The sequence below is a fragment of the Hibiscus syriacus genome, unplaced genomic scaffold (genome assembly GCF_006381635.1).
Source record: "Hibiscus syriacus cultivar Baekdansim isolate YM2019G1 unplaced genomic scaffold, ASM638163v2 tig00110930_pilon, whole genome shotgun sequence".
Classification (NCBI taxonomy): Eukaryota; Viridiplantae; Streptophyta; class Magnoliopsida; order Malvales; family Malvaceae; genus Hibiscus; species Hibiscus syriacus.
In genome coordinates, this window is record NW_024062917.1 from 975,772 (window position 1) to 998,254 (window position 22,483).

Below are 22,483 nucleotides of genomic sequence, written 5' to 3' on the forward strand. Positions count from 1 at the left end.
TCCTCTTTACTGGTATATTTATGAGTCATATTAGATGAGTAATTCCAACATAAATTGAGACGTAGGAGTTGCTTTGTTTCTCAAGATCAAAATGCAAGTTTGAGCTGCTTTCTTTCTTGAAGATAAGAATAACAAATTGTCGATTCATTTTATCACTTATTTCCAAGCCTTTATCGCTTTCATTCGGATACGTGTGTTCATCATCAAAAATATTTTTCAAAGTACCATCAAGATGATTTTTATTTTATTTTTCAAAACACGTCATTTCCAGATGATGATTGGTCTTTTCGCCATTGTAACGAGGAAATTAAATAGTAGACGACAGTTCTCTGTTTCTTGCAACTGTCATTGTTTGGGACAGCTTCATGAGTTTCCGTACCACAAAACATTTATATGTTTTGTTTTTTGCCTATATAATCTTGGGGATTACTTAACATTCTCCCACATTCCCTATCCCACCTTCTAATCAACTTGATCATCACACTGTCACTTTCTCTCCCACTTCCATTCCCATTTTTTGCAGGTAATTTGCTTACATTCACTCGAGTTTTCTGTTTTTTCATAAACATTTGGTATATTTCATCTTTATTTGAGCAATGCTATATGATCCATTTCTCTTTTGCAATCAGATTCTAAATCTGATGGAAGGGAAGAAGCACTCTCGGTGTCGAATTCAGACTTTTGAAGGTGTGGCAGATGGTGCTATGGCGGAAATGGCTATGATTGAGCTGCCAGCAGACCAAAATGCTGGAGTTGACATACAAGAAGGGATGCATAAGCATAACTCTGATGAAAAATCGGAATTGCCATGCGAGAAAACAACGAGCGAAACCGAGTCATCGAGTACCGGATTCTTGGTGAATACCGAGTGTACTGCTGCTGATAGCTTTGATGAAATAGAATCTGTTTGCCCAGTAGTTTCCGGCAATTATATAGACTTACCTTTCTTACATCATAAACCTGAAGCCCCCTTCTCTTCAGATGATGTTCCAGATGGCTCAACTCCACCTATTAGCGGTAAAAATGAAAATACAACAACAATTTCTTAGTCCTATAAGCCTAGATTTTCATGTTTTCTTTGTCATCCTAGTTGAGCTGGTGATTGTTCTAAGTCAAGTTTGCAATTATCTTCTCCTACACAGGAGACAAATCGACAAGTCAGTCTCAATTAAAGGATGAAGAGTCAGAACCATGCACTTGGGAGAACTTACGGTTCGAGCCTGCATTACGAATATGTCTAAAGGTAACACAATGATCCACATACCGTATTTTGTATCATCCATCGTACTATGAAAATGGATGATCAATTTTTCACTTTGATGCAGTTTGAAGACGTTACATATAAGGTACCAGTTAAAGGTGAAAAGAACTCAGATGCAAACAAGTACATACTTCATGGAATAACTGGTTTGGTACATCCAGGAGAGGTTCTTGCTCTGATGGGACCATCAGGAGGGGGGAAAACAACTCTTCTTAATTTACTTAGTGGAAGAATGAAGTTCCACAGCGGTACCATTACCTACAATAATCAACCATATTCCAAGTCACTGAAATGGAGGTGCATATACACCAATATACAGGCTTCCATATGTTACTGCATAAGCTATGTTGTTGAATTCTAATTTAACTAGTACTCGTCGATATATGTGCATGCGACAGGATCGGTTTTGTACTGCAGGACGATGTCTCCTTTCCTCATCTTACAGTCAAGGAAACTCTAACCTATGCAGCTCTGCTCCGTCTCCCATATACCTTAACCATGGAGCAGAAGAAGGAAAGGGCAACTAATGTCATTACCGAGCTAGGCCTCGAAAGGTGCTTTCTTCATTAACCTTTTTATATATATGCAATTTTGTGACTCGAACTCGAAAGTGATTAGCTGTTAAAGGGCCATATCAAAATTGTTTCAGCCACATATATATGACAGTGTTGGTGGAATTGACTAATACAGTAACGTTTACTGCTAGATTAATCCCAATACTACCAACAGTATGCAATTTGTTTATTACCTGTAAGTAACTACTTGGATTGTAAAACAAGATAGTATTGATTGCATTTTCTTTTTGCAGGTGCCAAAATACAGTGATTGGCGGGACATTTTTTAGGGGAGTTTCTGGAGGTGAAAGAAAAAGGGTTTGTATTGCCAATGAAATTCTTCTTAACCCATCACTTCTATTATTGGATGAACCAACATCAGGTTTAGATTCGACAACCGCTCTTCAAATTGTTCAGATGTTAAGAAACATTGCCCGGGTACTTAAAATACTTGCTTTAGTTGGTGCCAAGATCTCCGTAATATATTGTAAGGTGTAACTATGTACTTATTTTACTTGTGCTTTGTAGTCTGGCAAGACAGTGGTGACTACAATACATCAGCCTTCTAGTAGATTATTTAGTAAGTTCGACAAGCTGATTCTCTTGGGTAAAGGCAACTCCTTGTACTTCGGCAAGGCCTCTGACGCCATGCTACATTTCTCTTCTATTGGCTGTACTCCACTCATAGCCATGAACCCAGCGGAATTTCTTATTGATTTGGCTAATGGTAACATAAAAGACAAGTCCGTTCCATCAGATTTGGAGGGCAGGTTTTCACCCAGAAACAAAAGTCTTGATTTGAAACATGGAGAGCCTTGCCATGTTGATGTCTATGAGGTCAACACTGAATGCCCAAAATGATGTTCTGTTTATATACCTTTAAATGATGTCACTTACGCCAATCTTGAATTTTCTCTACTGCAGTATCTGGTGGAAGCCCATGCAGTGACGGAAGCGAAGTCGGAGAAGACAAAGCTCATAAATCCCCTACCGATAGATAGTGAAACTATGATGAAGAAAAGGCCGAACACAATGGAATGGGGAGCAACCTGGTGGGATCAGTTCTCGATTCTTTTCCGAAGGGGTCTTAAGGAAAGGCGACATGAATACTTCAGCTGCATGAGTGTAACGCAAGTTTTCTCGGCTGCTATAATGATGGGTTTACTTTGGTGGCGCTCTGATGCTTCCTCTCCAAAGGGACTTCAGGATCAGGCAAACTATCAGTTACATATGCTTATGTTTGTTCTTGTTACAAAGGCTTTTCAGTTCGATCTCATAATATATGTGTTTGATGTTGTTATTAACAATGCTTGCAGGCAGGCTTGTTATTCTTCATTTCAGTGTTTTGGGCATTCTTTCCAATGTTTAGTGCCATTTTTACATTCCCTCAAGAGAGAGTGATGCTAGCTAAGGAAAGATCGGTAGGAATGTATAGACTCAGTGCCTATTTGTTAGCCAGAATGACCAGTGATCTTCCTTTGGATCTCATTTTGCCTTTAGTGTTCCTTGTGATTATCTATCTCATGGCAGGCTTGAAGCCAACATTCACTGCATTTTCACTCACAATGCTTACTGTTTTCTTAAGTGTTGTTGCTTCCCAGGTAAACCATTATAATCAAACATAAATAACTTTCTGAAAGAAAATTGTAGATCTTATAGACGCTATAGCGACGAGTTTTTGTCTGAAAATCGCAGGGCCTTGGCCTTACTATAGGAGCAGCCTTCATGGATGTGAAAAAAGCCTCAACTTTAGCTTCTATTATAATAATGGCTTCCATGTTATCTGGTGGATTCTTTATCCAGGTTTGCTTCCCGGACTCGAGTTCCATAACGTTATTTCTTGAGACGAAAGTAACCACAAAAGGGTTAGGGATATTTCGCAGTTAGATTTGCAATGCTTTTCAGATTCTGAACTTTAATAGTTTTGGTTGCAGAAAGTTCCGGTATTTATGTCATGGATACGATACATCTCATTTACATATCATACATACAGGCTGCTACTCAAGATTCACTACGGTTGCTCGATCGATTCGTGTGGTGAGTCGGATTCATCGTGTAGGTCTCCTTTCAAAGGATTGAGACTCGATTGGGATGGCATTGAAGTCGGTACAATGATAACGATGATCATCGGATATAGGCTACTAGCCTATGCATTCTTAAGGAGAATGAAATTAATGACAATAACTTAGTTTATATTTTCAACAGTGATGATTTGTAAGCATCAGCTTGATCAAGCTAATAAGGGGGCAAAAGGAAAGGATCACATTGTTAAGTCCTTAATAATTTGAACTTGTTGAGTTTCTCATGAGCGTCTCTTCTTTGATTCACTAAACTATTATTAGCAACAAATACAAAAAATATTGGAAAAATAATTGGTTAATTGAATGATTTTAATACAATTTACAATAAATTATGTCACTTGATAAATAGACTTATTAACAATAAGTCATGACACTTGATAAATAGACTAATTAATAATAAGTCATGTCACTTGGTAACTAGACTTATTCTTAGTTTAAAGTTATATCTATTTAATCATACGTATTAGTTTTTGAACAATTCTCTTCGTAATAGGTCAAGTCTCTCATCAAATGGTCTTAAAATTTTAATTCATTTCCTCTTCACTATATAAAGGTTAATAGAGATACAATTTAAACACAACTTAAGAAAATTCTTTCCAAATTCATTCTTTCTAGTGATAGAGAAAGACAAGATTGTGTTCGACTAATCATTGCTGTTGTGCTTAATGTTGTGATCGTCTGTTGTTATATCTTGAGAGACTGACGTCCAACGTTACTCAAAACACTGAATAGAGAATGAATTTGTCTTAAGGAAATTGTTCATACAGGCCCAATGATGGATCCAGAAATATTTTTCAATGTGAACATACATATATTAATCATAGAAATTTTGTATATGTGATAGGCACAAATAAAATTTCAAAGTAGGCACTACCAATAAAATGAACAACAACCATAAAGAAATTCGGATTTCAGGGTGGACACGTACTCACCTTGAAGTACACGTACATCCACCATTGTACAGGCTTCAACAAAAATACTTATTCTATTTATTCAACTTTGTTCATCTAATTTTATGTCTCAATATGAGTAAACAATTTTATTCCTCTATTTTAACTTTATACTTATTTTGTTTCGTTCGATTCAATAATAATACTCATGCATTACGGTTATTATTTTATTATTCTATTTTTGAAATTAACGTTTAGTCTAACAAAATAATCTAATAAAAAATAAACACCAGTCACCCCAATTATCTATTATTAGTATCATTCACCAAACATATTCATATATTTTCTTAATTCTTTCTTCCTTTAGTTTTTCATATCCCTATATTTTCGTGAAGAGCAATATCAGTTAAGTTTTCTTTGATTTAAGTGTATAAATCTAAAAGTAATGTATTAATTGTGAAGATAACATTCAATTTATGATTACATCGTTAAAGATAAAATTTACTTTAAGATAATAACTTTTATCACGACTAACTGAACATGTTTATTCTTTGTGACTTAATTTTGTTAGGCTAGTTATTGCTGATATTTTATTTTGTAACAATAATTTCGTTAGCGATTCAAGAACGATTTTGGTACTGTTGTTAAAACATAACCGAACTCAATTGTAAAAGAGATAAAAGTGTACCCAAAAACGGGATCGGTTGTGAACTTGCTTGATCTAATCATAGGAGGTGACCATGAATATATTATTTCATACATGTGTGTGGGAACACATGCAACGTTCAATGGATCACCCTTTGGACTGGTACATGTTCACTTGCTTGGCCATCATTCTGGCACATATTTTATCGAAATTTAGAGAAACGACCATCCCGATTATTCCTTCAGTCCATCACCGATTCTGCTTTATATTTGAGTGATGATATCATGCTAATCGAAAACCATGCATTTTAGGGAATCTAGTGGGATCAAGTGTTAGGCAACTCCTTATTTTTTTTTTTGTTAATATAAGATGCAAGAAGTATATGTTTAAAAATAATTCTCAATCATTTAACATTGAATGCTCATACCTCTGACATCCCTAATAAAAAGTTGAAAAAGTAAATAATATCTTTTACCACTGACATGACTTGATTCGTGCCGCTCCACCTACAGTCATTTCAAGAAATCGGCGACAGTTTCGAATTTTGTTTTTCTGCTTTGCATTTAACCAAGTAATACCGCCGTGGGGGCAGGTTTCAAATTTGTCGACTCCTTCGGTTAAAGGGCTTACGTGGCTTAATGGGTGTTTTAGTAGGCCCAAAATAACTTACATTTCAGAAAGCAATTTCCAAACTACTACTAGTTTTCATGGGTTGGATATTAGTGCAACTAATATGTTTGGTGGGCATTCTGGAATTTTCACTATAATAATACGTGTTTAATGTCTAGAGATACATACAAGAATAAAATAATATCGAATACATGAATGCCTAGAGATACATAACCGATAACCTTGAACTACTTCCTAGGCAAAAAAGGTGTTGTCCACTGTACTTGCACCCTTACCAGAAGGAAAAACAACTAGCCTATCCATCAGGATCCTTCTAATACGTCTATAATTCTTTTATTAGAGAATGTTCTAATATAAATCATGATAATTACATCTTTATTTTTATTTTGTTTATTAATATAAAGCATCATCGTTATTGTTATTTCAATTCTATTTATATTAATAAATTGAATTATAATAAGAAATAATTAAAGAGCTAACCGACATCGAACAATTTCATGACTAGAATGGAAAGGGCAAGAACAAAGAAGAATCAATGGAGAATCAAAAGGGAAGAAAGAAAATCTCGCCGCTGAGAGCATCTCCTAAACCGGAAATAGTTATTACAAAATTGATTTTCTAACCTTCCCCTGGTTTTCTCGTGTGCTATGTTATTATTATGAACATGGAAAACAAGGGCGTAAAGATAGTTGGAAGAGGTAAGCTATGCAAGATATGACTGACCAACTCGCCAAACGGTGACTCAAAATTAATGCAAAAATCTGAAGCAATTACCATTTTCGACAGATTGAGGAAAAGGGGGGGAATATTATACGTCACGATTTTTATTTATGGAAGATGCATATAATCGATATGATATTTGTAATATTAATATAAAACCATGATTTTACAATTCTAGTTATTAGTTGGGTCAAAAGACCCACTCCATACATTATTGGTATAACCTCAAATTTGGGAATTTCTTGTATTCTGTATAATAAAATCTTGTACCTGTTGATACAACAATGACAATCCCGATACTGAGTAGGCTCAAACTCGAATCATCAGATATGAACCGGGAAACAAGAGGATGGGAAAATACTGTATTCTTCTATTATTTTCTAAAAACCTTCAGGAAAAAAAAAAAAGGAAATTTACTTGCATCGTTGTTGTCATGGAGCAGTAGAGGTGTTGGTGCCCCCGATCCATATGTTGTGAAAAAATCGACAAAAAGAAATAAAGATAGGCAGGCAGCTTTTGCTTTTAAACTTAGTCAAGGGGGTGATCAGAAGGGATTTGACCAAAAATATTAGGGCATGAATCCCACTTCCCTTTCTCTCTTGCCTCCCAATATCCACCAATATAACGGTATGTCTCGTTGTTTTTATCCTTTGCAAACCACCTTGGCTTCCAACCACTCTCTTGCATCTTCCTAGCCTGAATCTCATTCAAACAAAAAAAAAAACAAAGTCCAAATCAAACCAACCACTGTTTAGATACAGCAATCTAAAAAACAAAACAAGGGTTAGCTTCAACATCTTTATAGGGTTTAGCTCAACATTAAACTTGAATATAATTTCCTGCATCTGATACACTTTCAGATGCATCACTCATGGTTACATTATTGTTATTTACAGGTCAGTTTTAAAAAGTTTTCCGATATTTAAGTCATTAAGATTCTCAACTATAAGTTTTAAAATAAACCTACGACGACGGGATGATCTTTGTTCTTGAATAACCAAAATAGCATAGGAATAATAAATAAATAAATAAATAAAACAAATTGCACCACTGACGCATGGAGCTCACAACAAAAAAAAAACATAAAACTCACCTGCCGTTGCCTCTGCTCCAACCGCAGCTTCTCTGAATTTGCCATCTCGTACTCCCCATTTTCCAGATACCTTTGATCAGGTCTCAGCCTTGAATCAGTAGGAGGCAACTTTTCCTGCATACATAAAGGAGATTAAAACCAATGCCCCAATTACTTCAAACCAGTTCGTAGGGTTTTGAAGACAGTTTATTGATTTCCAGGTATTCCATTTCATTCTTACAGATTCAAATGGACACATCTAATTTCATCTTTAGGACCAATTCATTACTGAAGAATCTACTAAAATTCAAGTATAAGAGTTCAGATTCAAGGGAGGTGTGCTTCAGAGTACTAGTTAGATTTCAATTCAATAATAATAGGGATAACCCCACTTATTACTTTTGTACAACTAAAATTTCGAGACACCAACCGTGGGTGCAACAAATACCTTCAGACCAGGAGTCAGCTCGTTCAAAGTGATGGCAAATCGTGTTAAGTTATATCTGGTGGGATATTTAGGGGGCTTGCTCTGCTTCCAAAGTGTGTGAGTTTCTGAGAAAGACTCTTGTCCTTTGCCCTTTGCATAATAATCTCCAACCACATAATGCATGCTCTCATCCCATTTTCCCAATAATGAAGCCACTGTCCTTCCATTCCTATCTTGAACTATACCATGTACCTGAGGTGCAAAAAAAGTTATACAAACTGATGAATGTCAATTATGGTTAAAAAGAGGATAACAGAACAATATCATAATCTTATCAAAATACAAGTTGCTGATATAGTTCAGTAAATTGAGAAAGATGAAAGATCACCTGGTGAGGATTTCTATCAATGATAGATTGCTCCTTGAATTTCAGCTTACAGGAATATTCACGATTCCCCTCAATTCGCATGGTACCATAGTGATCACAGTACAACTTTCCCAGTATGAGATTGTATATTGATGTTGTCACCTGGAAAAGTAAGTCCATTTTCAATTTGGATACAACAAATATATCAATTTATGCATGTATAAACATACAACTAATTGTTACTTAATTTTTGGAGTTATACCTTACTCCATTGGAACACTTCTCCATCGTCAAACTCCAAGGTCAAAACACCGACTGGATCCAGCTGAATTGAGCGACCCCAGAACTTGCTCTTTAAATTGCTATTGCCCCACAATTTCCATCCTGTGCCCTGACAGTGACATGCTACAATCATAGGATGATGACTGACCTGACACAAATATGGACTAATTCTCAGCAACTCCATATATAGCATTAAAACAGAAAAAAGGCCAATAGCACTCCTATTGATTAACACCCTAGTTATTGTTTGAGTATATAAACTACACTTGGTTTTGAATTATGAGGTTCAAAGTCCTAGGCACGCACTCCTGTTTCCATTCTCCCAGTAATTTGACGATCATATGGCTAATTACACCAATAGGTAGGAAGTAAATTGCTTCTTTTAGTCAAGCACCACCCAATATCCTTTTGAGGTTATGGTTGACAAACTGCACAACCTTATTTATTTCTTCACTACGCTTGGATCAAGAACAAGGTTTTTAACTTGCAATTTTTTTATGAGAATTTTGACCAAAAGATAAGAGAAAGGAAAGGTAAGCTAGAAAAGGAAATCCTCATTATACCTTTCTATGAAACAAAGCATCAATAATGTACAAAATTTCCAAAGTGCTTGAAGTACATCAATTTTGGAACAGGCAGAGTGAGGTAGGTGCAGTTTATATCTTACCATTAACCAGGATAAATAATACACATTGAACATACAGAGCCAAATTTGAAGGAAATTATTCATCTGTCTGAAACATAAACATGAAGTTTTCAGCATATGGAATCTGATTGCTAAGTTAACACTCTGGGTAGACCAGGTGAACCAGAGACATGTTTCAGCCAGAAAGTTGACTATTGAAGTGAGGTTAATATGCATTGAAGTTTTAATCAGAATGTTGCATAAAAGAAGAAAAAAATGTATATAAAACTACATATATAGCATTAAAACAGAAAAAAGGCCAATAGCACTCCTATTGATTAACACCCTAGTTATTGTTTGAGTTGTATATAAAACTACACTTGTTTTGAATTATGAGGTTCAAAGTCCTAGGCACGCACTCCTGTTTCCATTCTCCCAGTAATTTGACGATCATATGGCTAATTACACCAATAGGTAGGAAGTAAATTGCTTCTTTTATAGTCAAGCACCCACCCAATATCCTTTTGAGGTTATGGTTGACAAACTGCACAACCTTATTTATTTTCTTCACTACGCTTGGATCAAGAACAAGGTTTTTAACTTGCAATTTTTTTCTATGAGAATTTTGACCAAAAGATAAGAGAAAGGAAAGGTAAGCTAGAAAGGAAATCCATTATACCTTTCTATGAAACAAAGCATCAATAATGTACAAAATTTCCAAAGTGCTTGAAGTACATCAATTTTGGAACAGGCAGAGTGAGGTAGGTGCAGTTTATATCTTACCATTAACCAGGATAAATAATACACATTGAACATACAGAGCCAAATTTGAAGGAAATTATTCATCTGTCTGAAACATAAACATGAAGTTTTCAGCATATGGAATCTGATTGCTAAGTTAACACTCTGGGTAGACCAGGTGAACCAGAGACATGTTTCAGTCAGAAAGTTGACTATTGAAGTGAGGTTAATATGCATTGAAGTTTTAATCAGAATGTTGCATAAAAGAAGAAAAAAATGTATATAAAACTACATATATAGCATTAAAACAGAAAAAAGGCCAATAGCACTCCTATTGATTAACACCCTAGTTATTGTTTGAGTTGTATATAAAACTACACTTGTTTTGAATTATGAGGTTCAAAGTCCTAGGCACGCACTCCTGTTTCCATTCTCCCAGTAATTTGACGATCATATGGCTAATTACACCAATAGGTAGGAAGTAAATTGCTTCTTTTATAGTCAAGCACCCACCCAATATCCTTTTGAGGTTATGGTTGACAAACTGCACAACCTTATTTATTTTCTTCACTACGCTTGGATCAAGAACAAGGTTTTTAACTTGCAATTTTTTTCTATGAGAATTTTGACCAAAAGATAAGAGAAAGGAAAGGTAAGCTAGAAAAGGAAATCCTCATTATACCTTTCTATGAAACAAAGCATCATAATGTACAAAATTTCCAAAGTGCTTGAAGTACATCAATTTTGGAACAGGCAGAGTGAGGTAGGTGCAGTTTTATCTTACCATTAACCAGGTAAATAATACACATTGAACATATAGAGCCAAATTTGAAGGAAATTATTCATCTGTCTGAAACATAAACATGAAGTTTTCAGCATATGGAATCTGATTGCTAAGTTAACACTCTGGGTAGACCAGGTGAACCAGAGACATGTTTCAGTCAGAAAGTTGACTATTGAAGTGAGGTTAATATGCATTGAAGTTTTAATCAGAATGTTGCATAAAAAGAAAAAAATGTATATAAAACTACATATATAGCATTAAAACAGAAAAAAGGCCAACAGCACTCCTATTGATTAACACCCTAGTTATTGTTTGAGTTGTATATAAAACTACACTTGTTTTGAATTATGAGGTTCAAAGTCCTAGGCACGCACTCCTGTTTCCATTCTCCCAGTAATTTGACGATCATATGGCTAATTACACCAATAGGTAGGAAGTAAATTGCTTCTTTTATAGTCAAGCACCCACCCAATATCCTTTTGAGGTTATGGTTGACAAACTGCACAACCTTATTTATTTTCTTCACTAAGCTTGGATCAAGAACAAGGTTTTTAACTTGCAATTTTTTTCTATGAGAATTTTGACCAAAAGATAAGAGAAAGGAAAGGTAAGCTAGAAAAGGAAATCCTCATTATACCTTTCTATGAAACAAAGCATCAATAATGTACAAAATTTCCAAAGTGCTTGAAGTACATCAATTTTGGAACAGGCAGAGTGAGGTAGGTGCAGTTTATATCTTACCATTAACCAGGTTAAATAATACACATTGAACATACAGAGCCAAATTTGAAGGAAATTATTCATCTGTCTGAAACATAAACATGAAGTTTTCAGCATATGGAATCTGATTGCTAAGTTAACACTCTGGGTAGACCAGGTGAACCAGAGACATGTTTCAGTCAGAAAGTTGACTATTGAAGTGAGGTTAATATGCATTGAAGTTTTAATCAGAATGTTGCATAAAAGAATAAAAAAATGTAGGCAATAAGGATAAATAGTATCTCAAGTACAGACAAACCTTCTCTGAGAAGAAGCGTAAACCTTTATCTGGGAAGTCAGCTTCATATGTTTCTCCTAATAATGGATTGAACGGTTTGCAAATTCTTCCTTCTGTTGAAGAATATCCAGACACAGCAAATGCAGCTACATTAAGAATTCTCATGAGATTATTCCCCTGCAGTTTTTTTGGGAAAACTATGAGTTAAGGGGATTCTTGTAAAGATTCAGATTGTCAAAGTATGTGAACAGAGCAGCTATAAAAGTTGCAACTGCCCTTTTCCACGGTCAGGTATAAAATTAGTTTTAAAAGCGAAAAGAGGGGAAAATCAAATAAAGAAAAAGTGCATAACAAGATTAAATAAAGTGATACGGTATTAGATAAGTATTATACTAGGAAAAGTTCAAATAGCTCTAATGCTCTGTTATCTAAAACAAAATAATTTGGAATAAGTACTCACCCTTTTTCCCCATTCACATGCACGGTCAAGCAGATACGAATACTCCAAATCCTCAAAACACTTTTGAAGAGAAGATAGAGGCTCATTGAAGTATACAGGAAGACAAACTTTTGTGAGATCTTTCCCAATATTATCCTTAATCATTAACCAAAGACTTACACCTTTCTCTTTTTCAACTGGGTCGGGCAACTTTTTTCGGCGTTTAATATAAGGAAAGTTACTTCCCACTGATTTAATGCAGGGATCAATGTCATCTTCAGAATCAAAGGCATTAAAACCATCATCTGTAGAGAAAGAGGATGTCCGGAAATCTGATCCATTGCTTTTGAAAGAGCTTGACGACAAAAAGTCACGAGTATCAAAGAAATTATGCTCATCTTCATCAGTCTCTTCTTCTGCAGCATCAACTCTTTCAATATCCTCATCTGTGTCGGTTACACTTCCTTCTGAATAAAATTTAAACAAAAAGAAAACAAAAGAAAAACTAAATGTAAGTAGCAATACCGTGAAAACAATAAAGTAATAACAATTACTTGGATAAAGATGAAAACAAAGACAGCTTAAGCAATTTAATAACTGAGCAATAAGCACTATAAATATTTTTAAATAAACCATCACCAGAACAGGAAAGCATGGGAGCGCAGCCCAATGGCCATATACTCCACTTTTAGGAAGGGAAGACCGTGGACACCATGTCAGTTCCTGCCTATCTAGGTGTGTATCTCTATACTTGGTGTAGAAAAAAAAGGGAGAAAAGGAACAGAGCCAAAGTAATGGCATTAAATTGATGTAAAAAGGAAGTCTTTTATTTGAATTCAAGTTGGGAAGTGCAGTTTGCCAAGCAACCATCCAGATAATAAATGAACCTCTACTCAACGAACATTATCAGTTTTCTACGGAAAATACTCAGGCTCATAGTTGATAGAACAAAAAAGAATTTCCCGAACTAATAAGAATATGAACAATGATTATAAGAATTAATCACATATTTCAGCACATAACCAACTGTCCATCATAAATTAGATTACAAGACCAAAAGCTGTAATAAACAGTTTTATTGCCTAAGATCTTACCACTAGACTTGTCTTGTCTTATAGAGGAAGCCCCTTGATCATTCAACTTGCTTTGGCTCTCATCAACCACCGTATTCTCCAGATCAACTTTTTCTGTCTACAAAAAGTACAAATAGCCGTTTCTTAGCAGAAGATTGCAAAAAGAAGGAAAACATTTGTTTTAGAAACTAATATTTAGGGATAAAAGCAGTCATTGACTGAAAAATAGCAGCTAAACACCTTTTAGTGCATGCATGTTGCTGCAAATGCTCAAAACACAACAATTTTCAGCACAGGAAAAGAGGGTGGGGTGCAGAGAGAGAAATGGAACTCGACCAATTTAAGGTGTAGCATAAGCCTTGCAACTTGTACAACTACTGAGATTTTAATTCCCGTTGGGCAAGCAATTGGAGCATCATTCATTCCAAATATCACATGCCCCAACTACAGTCCACAAAGGAACAGTACTGTAGATGTAGAAAAGGATATTTGTCTACTCACAATGCCAAGCTCATCACAAACAAGCGCCTTTGGGTTAATTAACTAGAAGGCCAAAGAGTAAAGAAAAATAATATGTATCTTAACACAATTTGATTAACAAATTTTCATCCTCCCTTTACATACCAAGCAAAAAGTTAAGGAAATTGTATTCAAATGATGGATGACATAATGTTCAAGATTACAAACACTCAAGACTACTAACTTTCCACCAAATGGAAATCAATGAAGCCACTCAATGAAAAACACAAATATATGCTAAAAAAATAAAACAATAGAATTGCGAGTTGATGTATTCGTTTGCAAACAATTGATCTTTTTTTTCAAATTAAGTGACTACTGGCAGTAGCATTTCGTTATCTAACTTCGATAACATGTACCTCCAACTGACGCAAGGTGTCGATTAGAAGCCACTGTTTCTGCTTAAGCAACACTAGCTGCTTCTGCAATTCCGCAAACTCAGTCCTCATAATCTGCTCGCAATCTTGGATAGCAGATTCGCTTACACCATCCCGCATCAGCCGTTTCCTTAACTTCTCCACCGAAACCACCACATTGTCCATCGGAGCCATTAGCTCACTATTGGACATCCTAGGGAACATATCCTTAACTGCCTGAAGCGCTTCCATCCACGCAATCCGATCCTCCCGCGTCTCGGCTCTTAAATGAAGCCTCTTTGTTCCGGTGAAGATGGAGAATCTCTTATCATCTGATCTGCTTTCCCTGATCGAAGAAACCTGAGATATATTTAAGAATTCAAAACCAAATCAAATTTTGTTTTCTCTTTCCCTTCTATTTTATTCATTTGTTCTTTTAGTCAATCACCTTTAAGTGAACTTCACCGAGGGGTTTGCGATGGGTTGCGGAATGATGAGAAATGGAATTACGATGGCGGTAGATAATACGGAAAGACTCGTCGCCGATAACTTTGGATCCTTTTTCTGTTTCTTGGTTAACGAGGATCTTATCGGGGCCGTGGATTTTATAATATGATAAAACCCCATCTTGCAAAACGAACCATCTCGGTCTCCAACCTTTCCCGTAATTCACCCATTTGTAAAGCACACCCGATATCCCGTTTCCAACGACGTCGTTTATCTTAACATCTACTTGCGGCGGAGGGGCCGTGGCCGTCGTACCCTCTCTTCCCGATGGTATTCCATTCCTCTGGACCATCCGATTCAAATCAACGCTACTACGATGATGGTTTTGACTGGAGTGGCACTGGATTTGGGCCGAGGACCGGGCCGAGTTGGATCTGGTGGTGGGAGCCGAAGAGGAAGTAGTTGTTACGGTTGTTACAGGAGGAAGTGCCATTGTGATGACTTGATCAGCTAATGGTTTGACCGGTGAATGTTCCGGTACGGCGGAAACACAACAAAAAGGATGCATAAGGCGACTCGTTCTTTTTTACTAAAATGAAAGAATTGGAAGATTCCGGCGTTGAGAGAGAAGATGCGGCGACGGAGGACGGCGGTTGCAGTTAAACTTTCATGTTTTCGAACAATTTGGCGGAGGCGATTACAAATGATAGTTCAAAACGTTATCGTTTTGAGGGAAATTGGTGGCCCTTAACGAGAAGTTGGGCGGAGTAAGAAAAGAATAAAAAGAATCCGATGGAAGTTGGGTTTTCTTGTGTTCGTTTGGTTAAAGAAAGACTCAAAAGAAATTTAAAATAAAATTTAGAAGAAAAAAAAGAACAAAGAGAGAGTCGATAAAGTGGTTTGTTTGTTTAACCATGAAGCGGTCGTTGGGAAAGGGAAGGCGGAATATAAATGATTAATGAAGGCAGGGGTTTCTATTAAATGCGGGAAGGAGCAGGGGACGGGAGAGGAGGACAAACGGATGAAACACATGGATACACGTGGAGGATTCAAACCAAGGTGGGGAAAGAATAAGAAGTGAACTGAATGGAAGTAACCAAAACTCAAATTGATTTAATTTCATTTAGTTCATAATTTTATAAATCTTATTTGATTTAAAAGGATTAAATAAAATTTAAGTTGTAAAATAATTTTAATTTAAGTAGAATATTCATTAAATAATATTTATTTCAGCAAGCATGTTCGCTTCCCGTCGAATAAGTTTTAGATCAACATGCCAATCTCTATCGAGTATGTCAATAATACCTCAAACCAAAGTTAGTAGACTACTAGATGAAGCAGAAGCTATCAACTCAAAAGCATCAGCATTGTCGACCTGCAAAATTAGATTGTGGATACCCCTATCTCACACTAGAAACAAGTCGTCCAACACCCCCAAAACTCAACTTGGATTACAGAGAGATCCCCAAATTCCGTTGAATCCCATAATGAAGTGGCCATCGTGGTCGTGTAAAACACCACTGGCTGAACCCCTGTTATGCAGTCTCACCGACTCGTCCGTGTTTAGACAAAGAAAGCCGAAGTAAGGTGGCTCCCATTGGACTTCGTAACATGTGGTATGTAAGTTAGGGTAAACTACACGTGTGGTATCTAAACCATTACTTTTATTTCATTTTAGTATCTAAATTTTATTTTTTTATTTAAAAGTATACGTAGTGTTTAGTTTAAGTTTTGATTAAAATAAAGTTTGAGTATTAAAACGGAATAAAAATAATAGTTTATGTACTAAACGGATAGTTTACCCTTTAAATTATTGATGGTTTAATTAGAATTTTAAAGTAAATGAAAAATAATAAGAAACAATAAGTAAAATATGTCATAATTGGATTGATATTCCAAATTTAAAGGGGTAAACCATTGAATTATTTATCTCTTGCGTCATTTTATTAGTAATAGCAAACATTGCGAGTGTTTGTGAAAAGCCGCACACAAGTCTATTTTATAATTAAAATAAATCATTGCCTTTAGAAAAGAAACACGGTTTGGAGTTTATTTTTCCTTTCTCTTTCTGATTCTCTATTTGTTTTTATTTGGAGATAATTAAGTTTAATTTACACAAAAATAAATTAACTTTGAAACAAAGAAAGCATCCCGTTAACTTCAATAACAAGTATAGACAAAAAAAGGAATATAATATAAATTACAAGTTACAACATTATACATGATTTTAATATATATTTACGTTAAAAATAATATAAATTAATTCAAGTGGAAAGTAAGTGGTGGGTTTGATCTTCAAATTGGAGCATTGGCAATAACATAATCATTGACCTTTTCTTTTTCTTTTTTAAAGATTTCTAATATATTTTTAATAGTTTGATGTGATTGTAATGTACGTAATATATGTTTAGAATTTTATCAATCAATTGACAATGCATATACACCCTACAAATGTAATTGTTTAAACCTAAAACTTTTAAAAAGAACAAAACTTTCTTTTATTACAGAAGTTACTTGATGAGTTCGCATCTAATGCTTTAAATATAACCGAAGCTTTAATGTTTTATATACGTAAGTCCATTTCCTCTTAATTAATCTTATTTTTCTTTTTATACAAATAGAAGTAGCTATTTTATTTAAAAAAATAATAAAAATTCAAAATTATAGTGTAATCTAAATACATAATTATAACATTTTTCTATAATAATTAACATGAAATTAGCCGCTTAAGATTTTATAAGGACCATACAAAGAAAATTTTAAAAAGTCATCCAAAAAACTTGAACAAAATAAAGGTGTAAATAGATCTGACTATATCGACGAACGAATCACAATAAGGGATCAAGCTATTGAAAGACCACCAACAATTGTGAATCAAAATTGAGTGTTGTGAAAAAAACTATCTCCGAAAGCAAACCACGTATCCAAATTCATCTGAGGGGCCGAATCAGGACAGGTCAACATGATAACAATATGTGTCATATTGATCAGTCGATACGATATTAAATCTACTATATAAAATAAAAAAATAAATATATTGTCAATCGACGACGATTACATCAAGACTATTGTTGCCGCCAACCAATCAAAACAAAGAAGATACAAGCGGCCCGAAGTGAAAAACTCCTCTCAATGATTCATCTTAAACGAAATCGGTCAAATAAAACAAATTAATACATAAATTAAGTGTTTACTTTTTAAAGAACTTATTGCAATCTTTTATGCAAATCGACTATTTAGTATATGCACTATAAAAATGCACCCTCTTTCAATGAGTTTAAGGAGATGTTTAAAATAATAAAATTATTATAGTCTTCGTTTTCAAAGTCAAAACTCTGGCAATAATTTGGAATATGAGCAATTAATATTAAATATGTCTTGAAGACTAAAGGATTAAAATGCCACTAAGAATAAAATGGAATTTATTAAAACTCAAAAATTATTAAAAAAAACTCTTATAAGTGGAAATTACCAAAATACCTTTGAGTATAATGTCCCAAGTTAATAATATGACCATTAACATAACATGATGATTAGTGACAGATTTAGAAATTTAAGAATAGATGTCCAAAATTTTAATATTTTTCCTGAAAATAATGGGTATACAACTTTTTTTTTTAATTTTTCTCTTAACACGTTAAACTAAATTTAATCATTTATCTACATTAATGGAGATACACTTAACTGCTTAATTGAGATAAGATGATTTTACTATTGATTATTCGTACCATGTCTCATTATTAATTGATTGTTATGTGAAACTAAGTAAATTATTGTTATCGGCATGATTATGCGAATAAGTCTTAGATCTATGGACTAGTTCTATGATTGAAAATATACAAGTGAGGTAAATAAGTAGATGTTGTTAAGTATGATATCCATAGATTAGAAAAAACTTTAACTATGATATTTCCTACATTAATTTATACTCATATTGTATGTTCATATTTATAAATTTCGTGAAGTATGATAGAGTAGAAGTGTGATATTGAGCTATTGAAGCTCAGTGTTCTAATGTTTCCATCCGTAGGTTATAAGTTGTGTGATTCGCGGTGTATCATAAAAGGAGTCTTAATAAGATTACATGCGTACGATAACTTAGATGGGCATGTAAAGGTTGAACTCGTATCGAGTCCAAATTATAAATTTAATGTATACATTGTTTTGAAAAATAAAGAAGCTCCGAACTTTTGTACATATGTTTCAACTTTATTTCGTTAAATCTTTTAAGTCATTGCAGTGGTTGAATGTTACACTCGTATATTCGTTAGATTTGTAAGTCTAGTTTCGATATTATAAAAGGTCATATCAACATCTACTTAGGATTTAACGATTGAATTACTTAAGTATACAAAATACGAATAAAACAATAACACTTCACAAGTTCGATTGTCAACTAGTTAATTTAATTTTATGTAATTAAGTGTTTAGTAATTAAATTAGTAAAATAATTATTTTTAACAATAATAATTAAATCATTTTTTATTAAAATAAAAACATCGAGTATAAGGTGATTACAAAGTATCATATGTTTAAATTTTTTTTAAATATTAATAACGTATATACATCTTATATATATATATATATATAATTATTTAAATTCAAATCATCTAATAATAATAATATTTTTTATCACTCATAACTCATATTATTCTCAAATTGTACTACATAAATTGTAATAACCGGAAGAGAATGACGAAGTAAGAAGAGGCGCGCGGTAGTGTCCCTCTTTGATCTGACTTAAATTTGTCTACGAAGCGGGTGTTGCTTTGGAACAATCTTCTTTTAACGGAAACGGGAAACGGGAAACGGAGAAAATGTTCTTCAATTCTCTTCACTTGTGTGCAATCACATGTAGGACTGTGCGGGGTTCATCGTCTACTGACATTGTGGGTATAGGACAGGATGCCCTAATTTGAGCCTACACCTTTAACCCTTGCTCGGTTTTTTGTAGTCTTTTGTCCTTTTTTAAATTAATTTTTGATTTCTTCCTCTATTTTTATTATTTAAGTTGATACTTGATACCATTTTTATTTGAATAAAAAAACAAAATTCATATTTTTCACACCTTTCTCTGTCCAAATTGAATAAAATGAATTTAACAAAATAATAAAAGCATACCGTGGTGCATTTATCCCAGATTGATGGGTGAAAACAAAATAATAGAGCGACATTAGATTTTGTGTTGCAGAAAGTAAATTTTTAAAATTAAAAAAAATACGTGTTTATAAAATTTTAGAAAGATAAAAATGAATTTATTGATATAAAATATAAATAAATATTTAAAATATATGATTATTAAAAATTTTAAAAGAATATTCTCCGAACCACTTTCTCAACCCATCCATGAATATATGGCATAATTTTTAGAATAATGCTTTAGGGGAAAATCCCCAGATAATGCTATTCAAATATTATTTCTTTCAATGGGGTGAATGATACAGTGGTTATAGAGTCGCATTGTATTCATAGTGTCTTTTCCAAACCCACCAAAGTCGCATCGTGTTTTCCATGCGGTTTAGCCATGAACCCTCCACCACCAAAAGTTGCATGGTAATCCATGCGTCCATGCGTCTCTCACCTACCTTGCATGCACAAACTGTGCTCCCCACCCCCGTGAATAGCACCTGTTACGATGTTTTTGTATGGCAGTCTGTCGCCTGCATGGGGGCAACAATAATAGTTACAATAATTACAACAAATGGGATCTTGTTAGTTGGAGTAATAATGGGGTTGGTTGTATTTTATTAAATGGGGGTGTATGTGAGGGAGGGGCTTATAACTGGGGGTAAAATAAGAAGAAAAGGAGAAAAAATAAAGGAAGAGAAGAAGTTAATTTTATTTATATTAAATTATTAATGTTATTAAAATTATTTTTTCTACATATTGATTCAAATGGCAGAACAAAATTAACTGCTTCATCTTGAAGCTCAATATTTTAGTAATTTGAGAGCGATGGTGTTATTATTATTTAATAAATATTATTATTTGAGAACAAATTATTTTATTAAATGGTAGAAGTTATTTTATGGTTAATTAATTAATTAGTTTCATGAATATATAATTGTAAGAGAAGAGCAGCAAGTCATCTGTCATCGGCTCAGTATTCTCGCTTTGTCACACCCTTTGATTGAAGATAACCTGCAAGATGTTTGATTTTATTATATTACACTTTTTTGAGAGTATAAGTTGGTCTCGGATTTGATATGTGAGTTGATTAAACACTGGAGTCTAAAAACACATACGTTTCATTTTTCGTGCGGAGAATGCATGACAACTCTAGAAAATGTAGCCTTCCAACTCGGAGTTCTAACAAATAGGATGTAAGTGGTGATGAAAAATGATTACAATAATGTGGAAATATTTTACAATGATTACAATAAAAATATTATAAAAATAATATTAGCATAACAACTATAAATCCAAAAAAGGTAAATACAACTAAATATTTATAAAATTAATATTAACATAATCAATAGTAAAATACCTCAATAAAAGTTCTTCAAACTTAATACGCCTTTTTGTCAGCAAAAAATTAACATATTAAATAACGAATTTGAGACAAAATAATAAAAATTTAGTCAAAATTACCATGTAATACATACTCAAATTAGAATAACAAAAAAAAAAACACTAAAATTTTCTGAAATGCTTCCTCTATTAATATTCTTTGCAATTACTCCCTCTATCGATTGCACTGTCCTCCAATTATTGCTCATTTCTTTAGAATTTAGATGACCACTCCTGATTTCATTCTTACATATATATAGCTAATTTTTTTTTATATTCAACTTGTTATTATAAGGTATGGGTTACGATAGGGGAATGTGTTAGGAAATGGACAACTTCATCTTTTATCATTTGAATGTCAGCTACCAGCTACCACCTACGTGATTAGTGCATGCCCCATGCAGTGTGGCAATGAGAGACGCCATGCACTCCATGCGCTTTTGAAGCTGAAACACGCATGGATTTCCATGCGACTTCGAATGGCAAACACACATGGATTTTTATGTGACTCTGAGGGGTTTGGCTGGAACGTGGGGAGTACAATGCGACTCCAATATGTATTGTAGCATTAACCTTATTCGAATAAATAATTCGTGCTTCACATCATCTGACAAAATATTTATTCCTGAAGCATTATTCCAAATTTTTTGTCATGTATATATACGCTATTTGAGCCTATAATACTTCTTTATAATTTGTGATGGATCCACATGTATTTGAGGGTCGAAATGAGCCCACTCTGAGATCTAAATTTTCTTTGAATAGTACTCTACCAAACGTATAATTAAAATAAAAAATATTTTTTACGTTACATGTGAATATTAATAAAAAATCATAAATACTACACATTACAATAAAATTAAAATATTATAGATATGTAAATTTCCTTTGATATTTTATAATATCTAAGGACTTTGCAAGAATTCTCTTTGTTTTGCATTCGGAATCATCGCCGTTGCTAACAATTGACCAGAAATGAGAATTGGGTCACCGGGTAGGTTATATATATATTGAAAATGATAATATTTGTTTAAAAACTCTTATTATTTTAATAATGATGTT

At 33.9% G+C, this 22,483-nt stretch overlaps 2 protein-coding genes across 2 annotated transcripts; one reads left to right on the forward strand and one right to left on the reverse strand.

Moving 5' to 3' along the window:
• The first annotated feature begins 471 nt into the window (after positions 1–471).
• LOC120146550 (ABC transporter G family member 22-like) lies at positions 472–4,069 on the forward strand. Its single transcript, XM_039160075.1, has 11 exons — positions 472–523; positions 630–1,017; positions 1,143–1,243; positions 1,326–1,558; positions 1,660–1,815; positions 2,070–2,253; positions 2,344–2,652; positions 2,740–3,027; positions 3,132–3,416; positions 3,511–3,618; positions 3,750–4,069. The coding sequence occupies exons 2-11, from the start codon at positions 642–644 to the stop codon at positions 4,002–4,004; spliced, it is 2,295 nt and encodes a 764-aa protein (XP_039016006.1). The 5' UTR covers positions 472–523; positions 630–641; the 3' UTR covers positions 4,005–4,069.
• Positions 4,070–7,021: 2,952 nt separating this feature from the next.
• On the reverse strand, positions 7,022–15,528 carry LOC120146610 (oxysterol-binding protein-related protein 1C-like). The gene is made up of 10 exons (XM_039160126.1): positions 14,913–15,528; positions 14,468–14,824; positions 13,611–13,707; positions 12,538–12,983; positions 12,099–12,254; positions 8,911–9,078; positions 8,670–8,810; positions 8,303–8,533; positions 7,876–7,989; positions 7,022–7,478 (listed from the first exon to the last, which is right to left on the reverse strand). Exons 1-10 carry the CDS (start codon positions 15,477–15,479, stop codon positions 7,311–7,313), a joined length of 2,445 nt encoding a protein of 814 aa, XP_039016057.1. The 5' UTR covers positions 15,480–15,528; the 3' UTR covers positions 7,022–7,310.
• Between the last annotated feature and the right edge of the window lie 6,955 nt (positions 15,529–22,483).

Coding starts and splice junctions, on each gene's coding strand:
- LOC120146550 (XM_039160075.1), top strand. CDS start 642: ATGGAAGGGAAGAAGCACTCTCGGTGTCGAATTCAGACTTTTGAAGGT. Junction 1,559..1,659: donor TCCAAGTCACTGAAATGGAG/GTGCATATACAC, acceptor TGCATGCGACAG/GATCGGTTTTGTACTGCAGG. Junction 3,417..3,510: donor TAAGTGTTGTTGCTTCCCAG/GTAAACCATTAT, acceptor TGAAAATCGCAG/GGCCTTGGCCTTACTATAGG.
- LOC120146610 (XM_039160126.1), bottom strand. CDS start 15,479: ATGCATCCTTTTTGTTGTGTTTCCGCCGTACCGGAACATTCACCGGTC. Junction 9,079..12,098: donor TACGCTTCTTCTCAGAGAAG/GTTTGTCTGTAC, acceptor TATTTGTGTCAG/GTCAGTCATCATCCTATGAT. Junction 7,479..7,875: donor TGGAGCAGAGGCAACGGCAG/GTGAGTTTTATG, acceptor AATGAGATTCAG/GCTAGGAAGATGCAAGAGAG.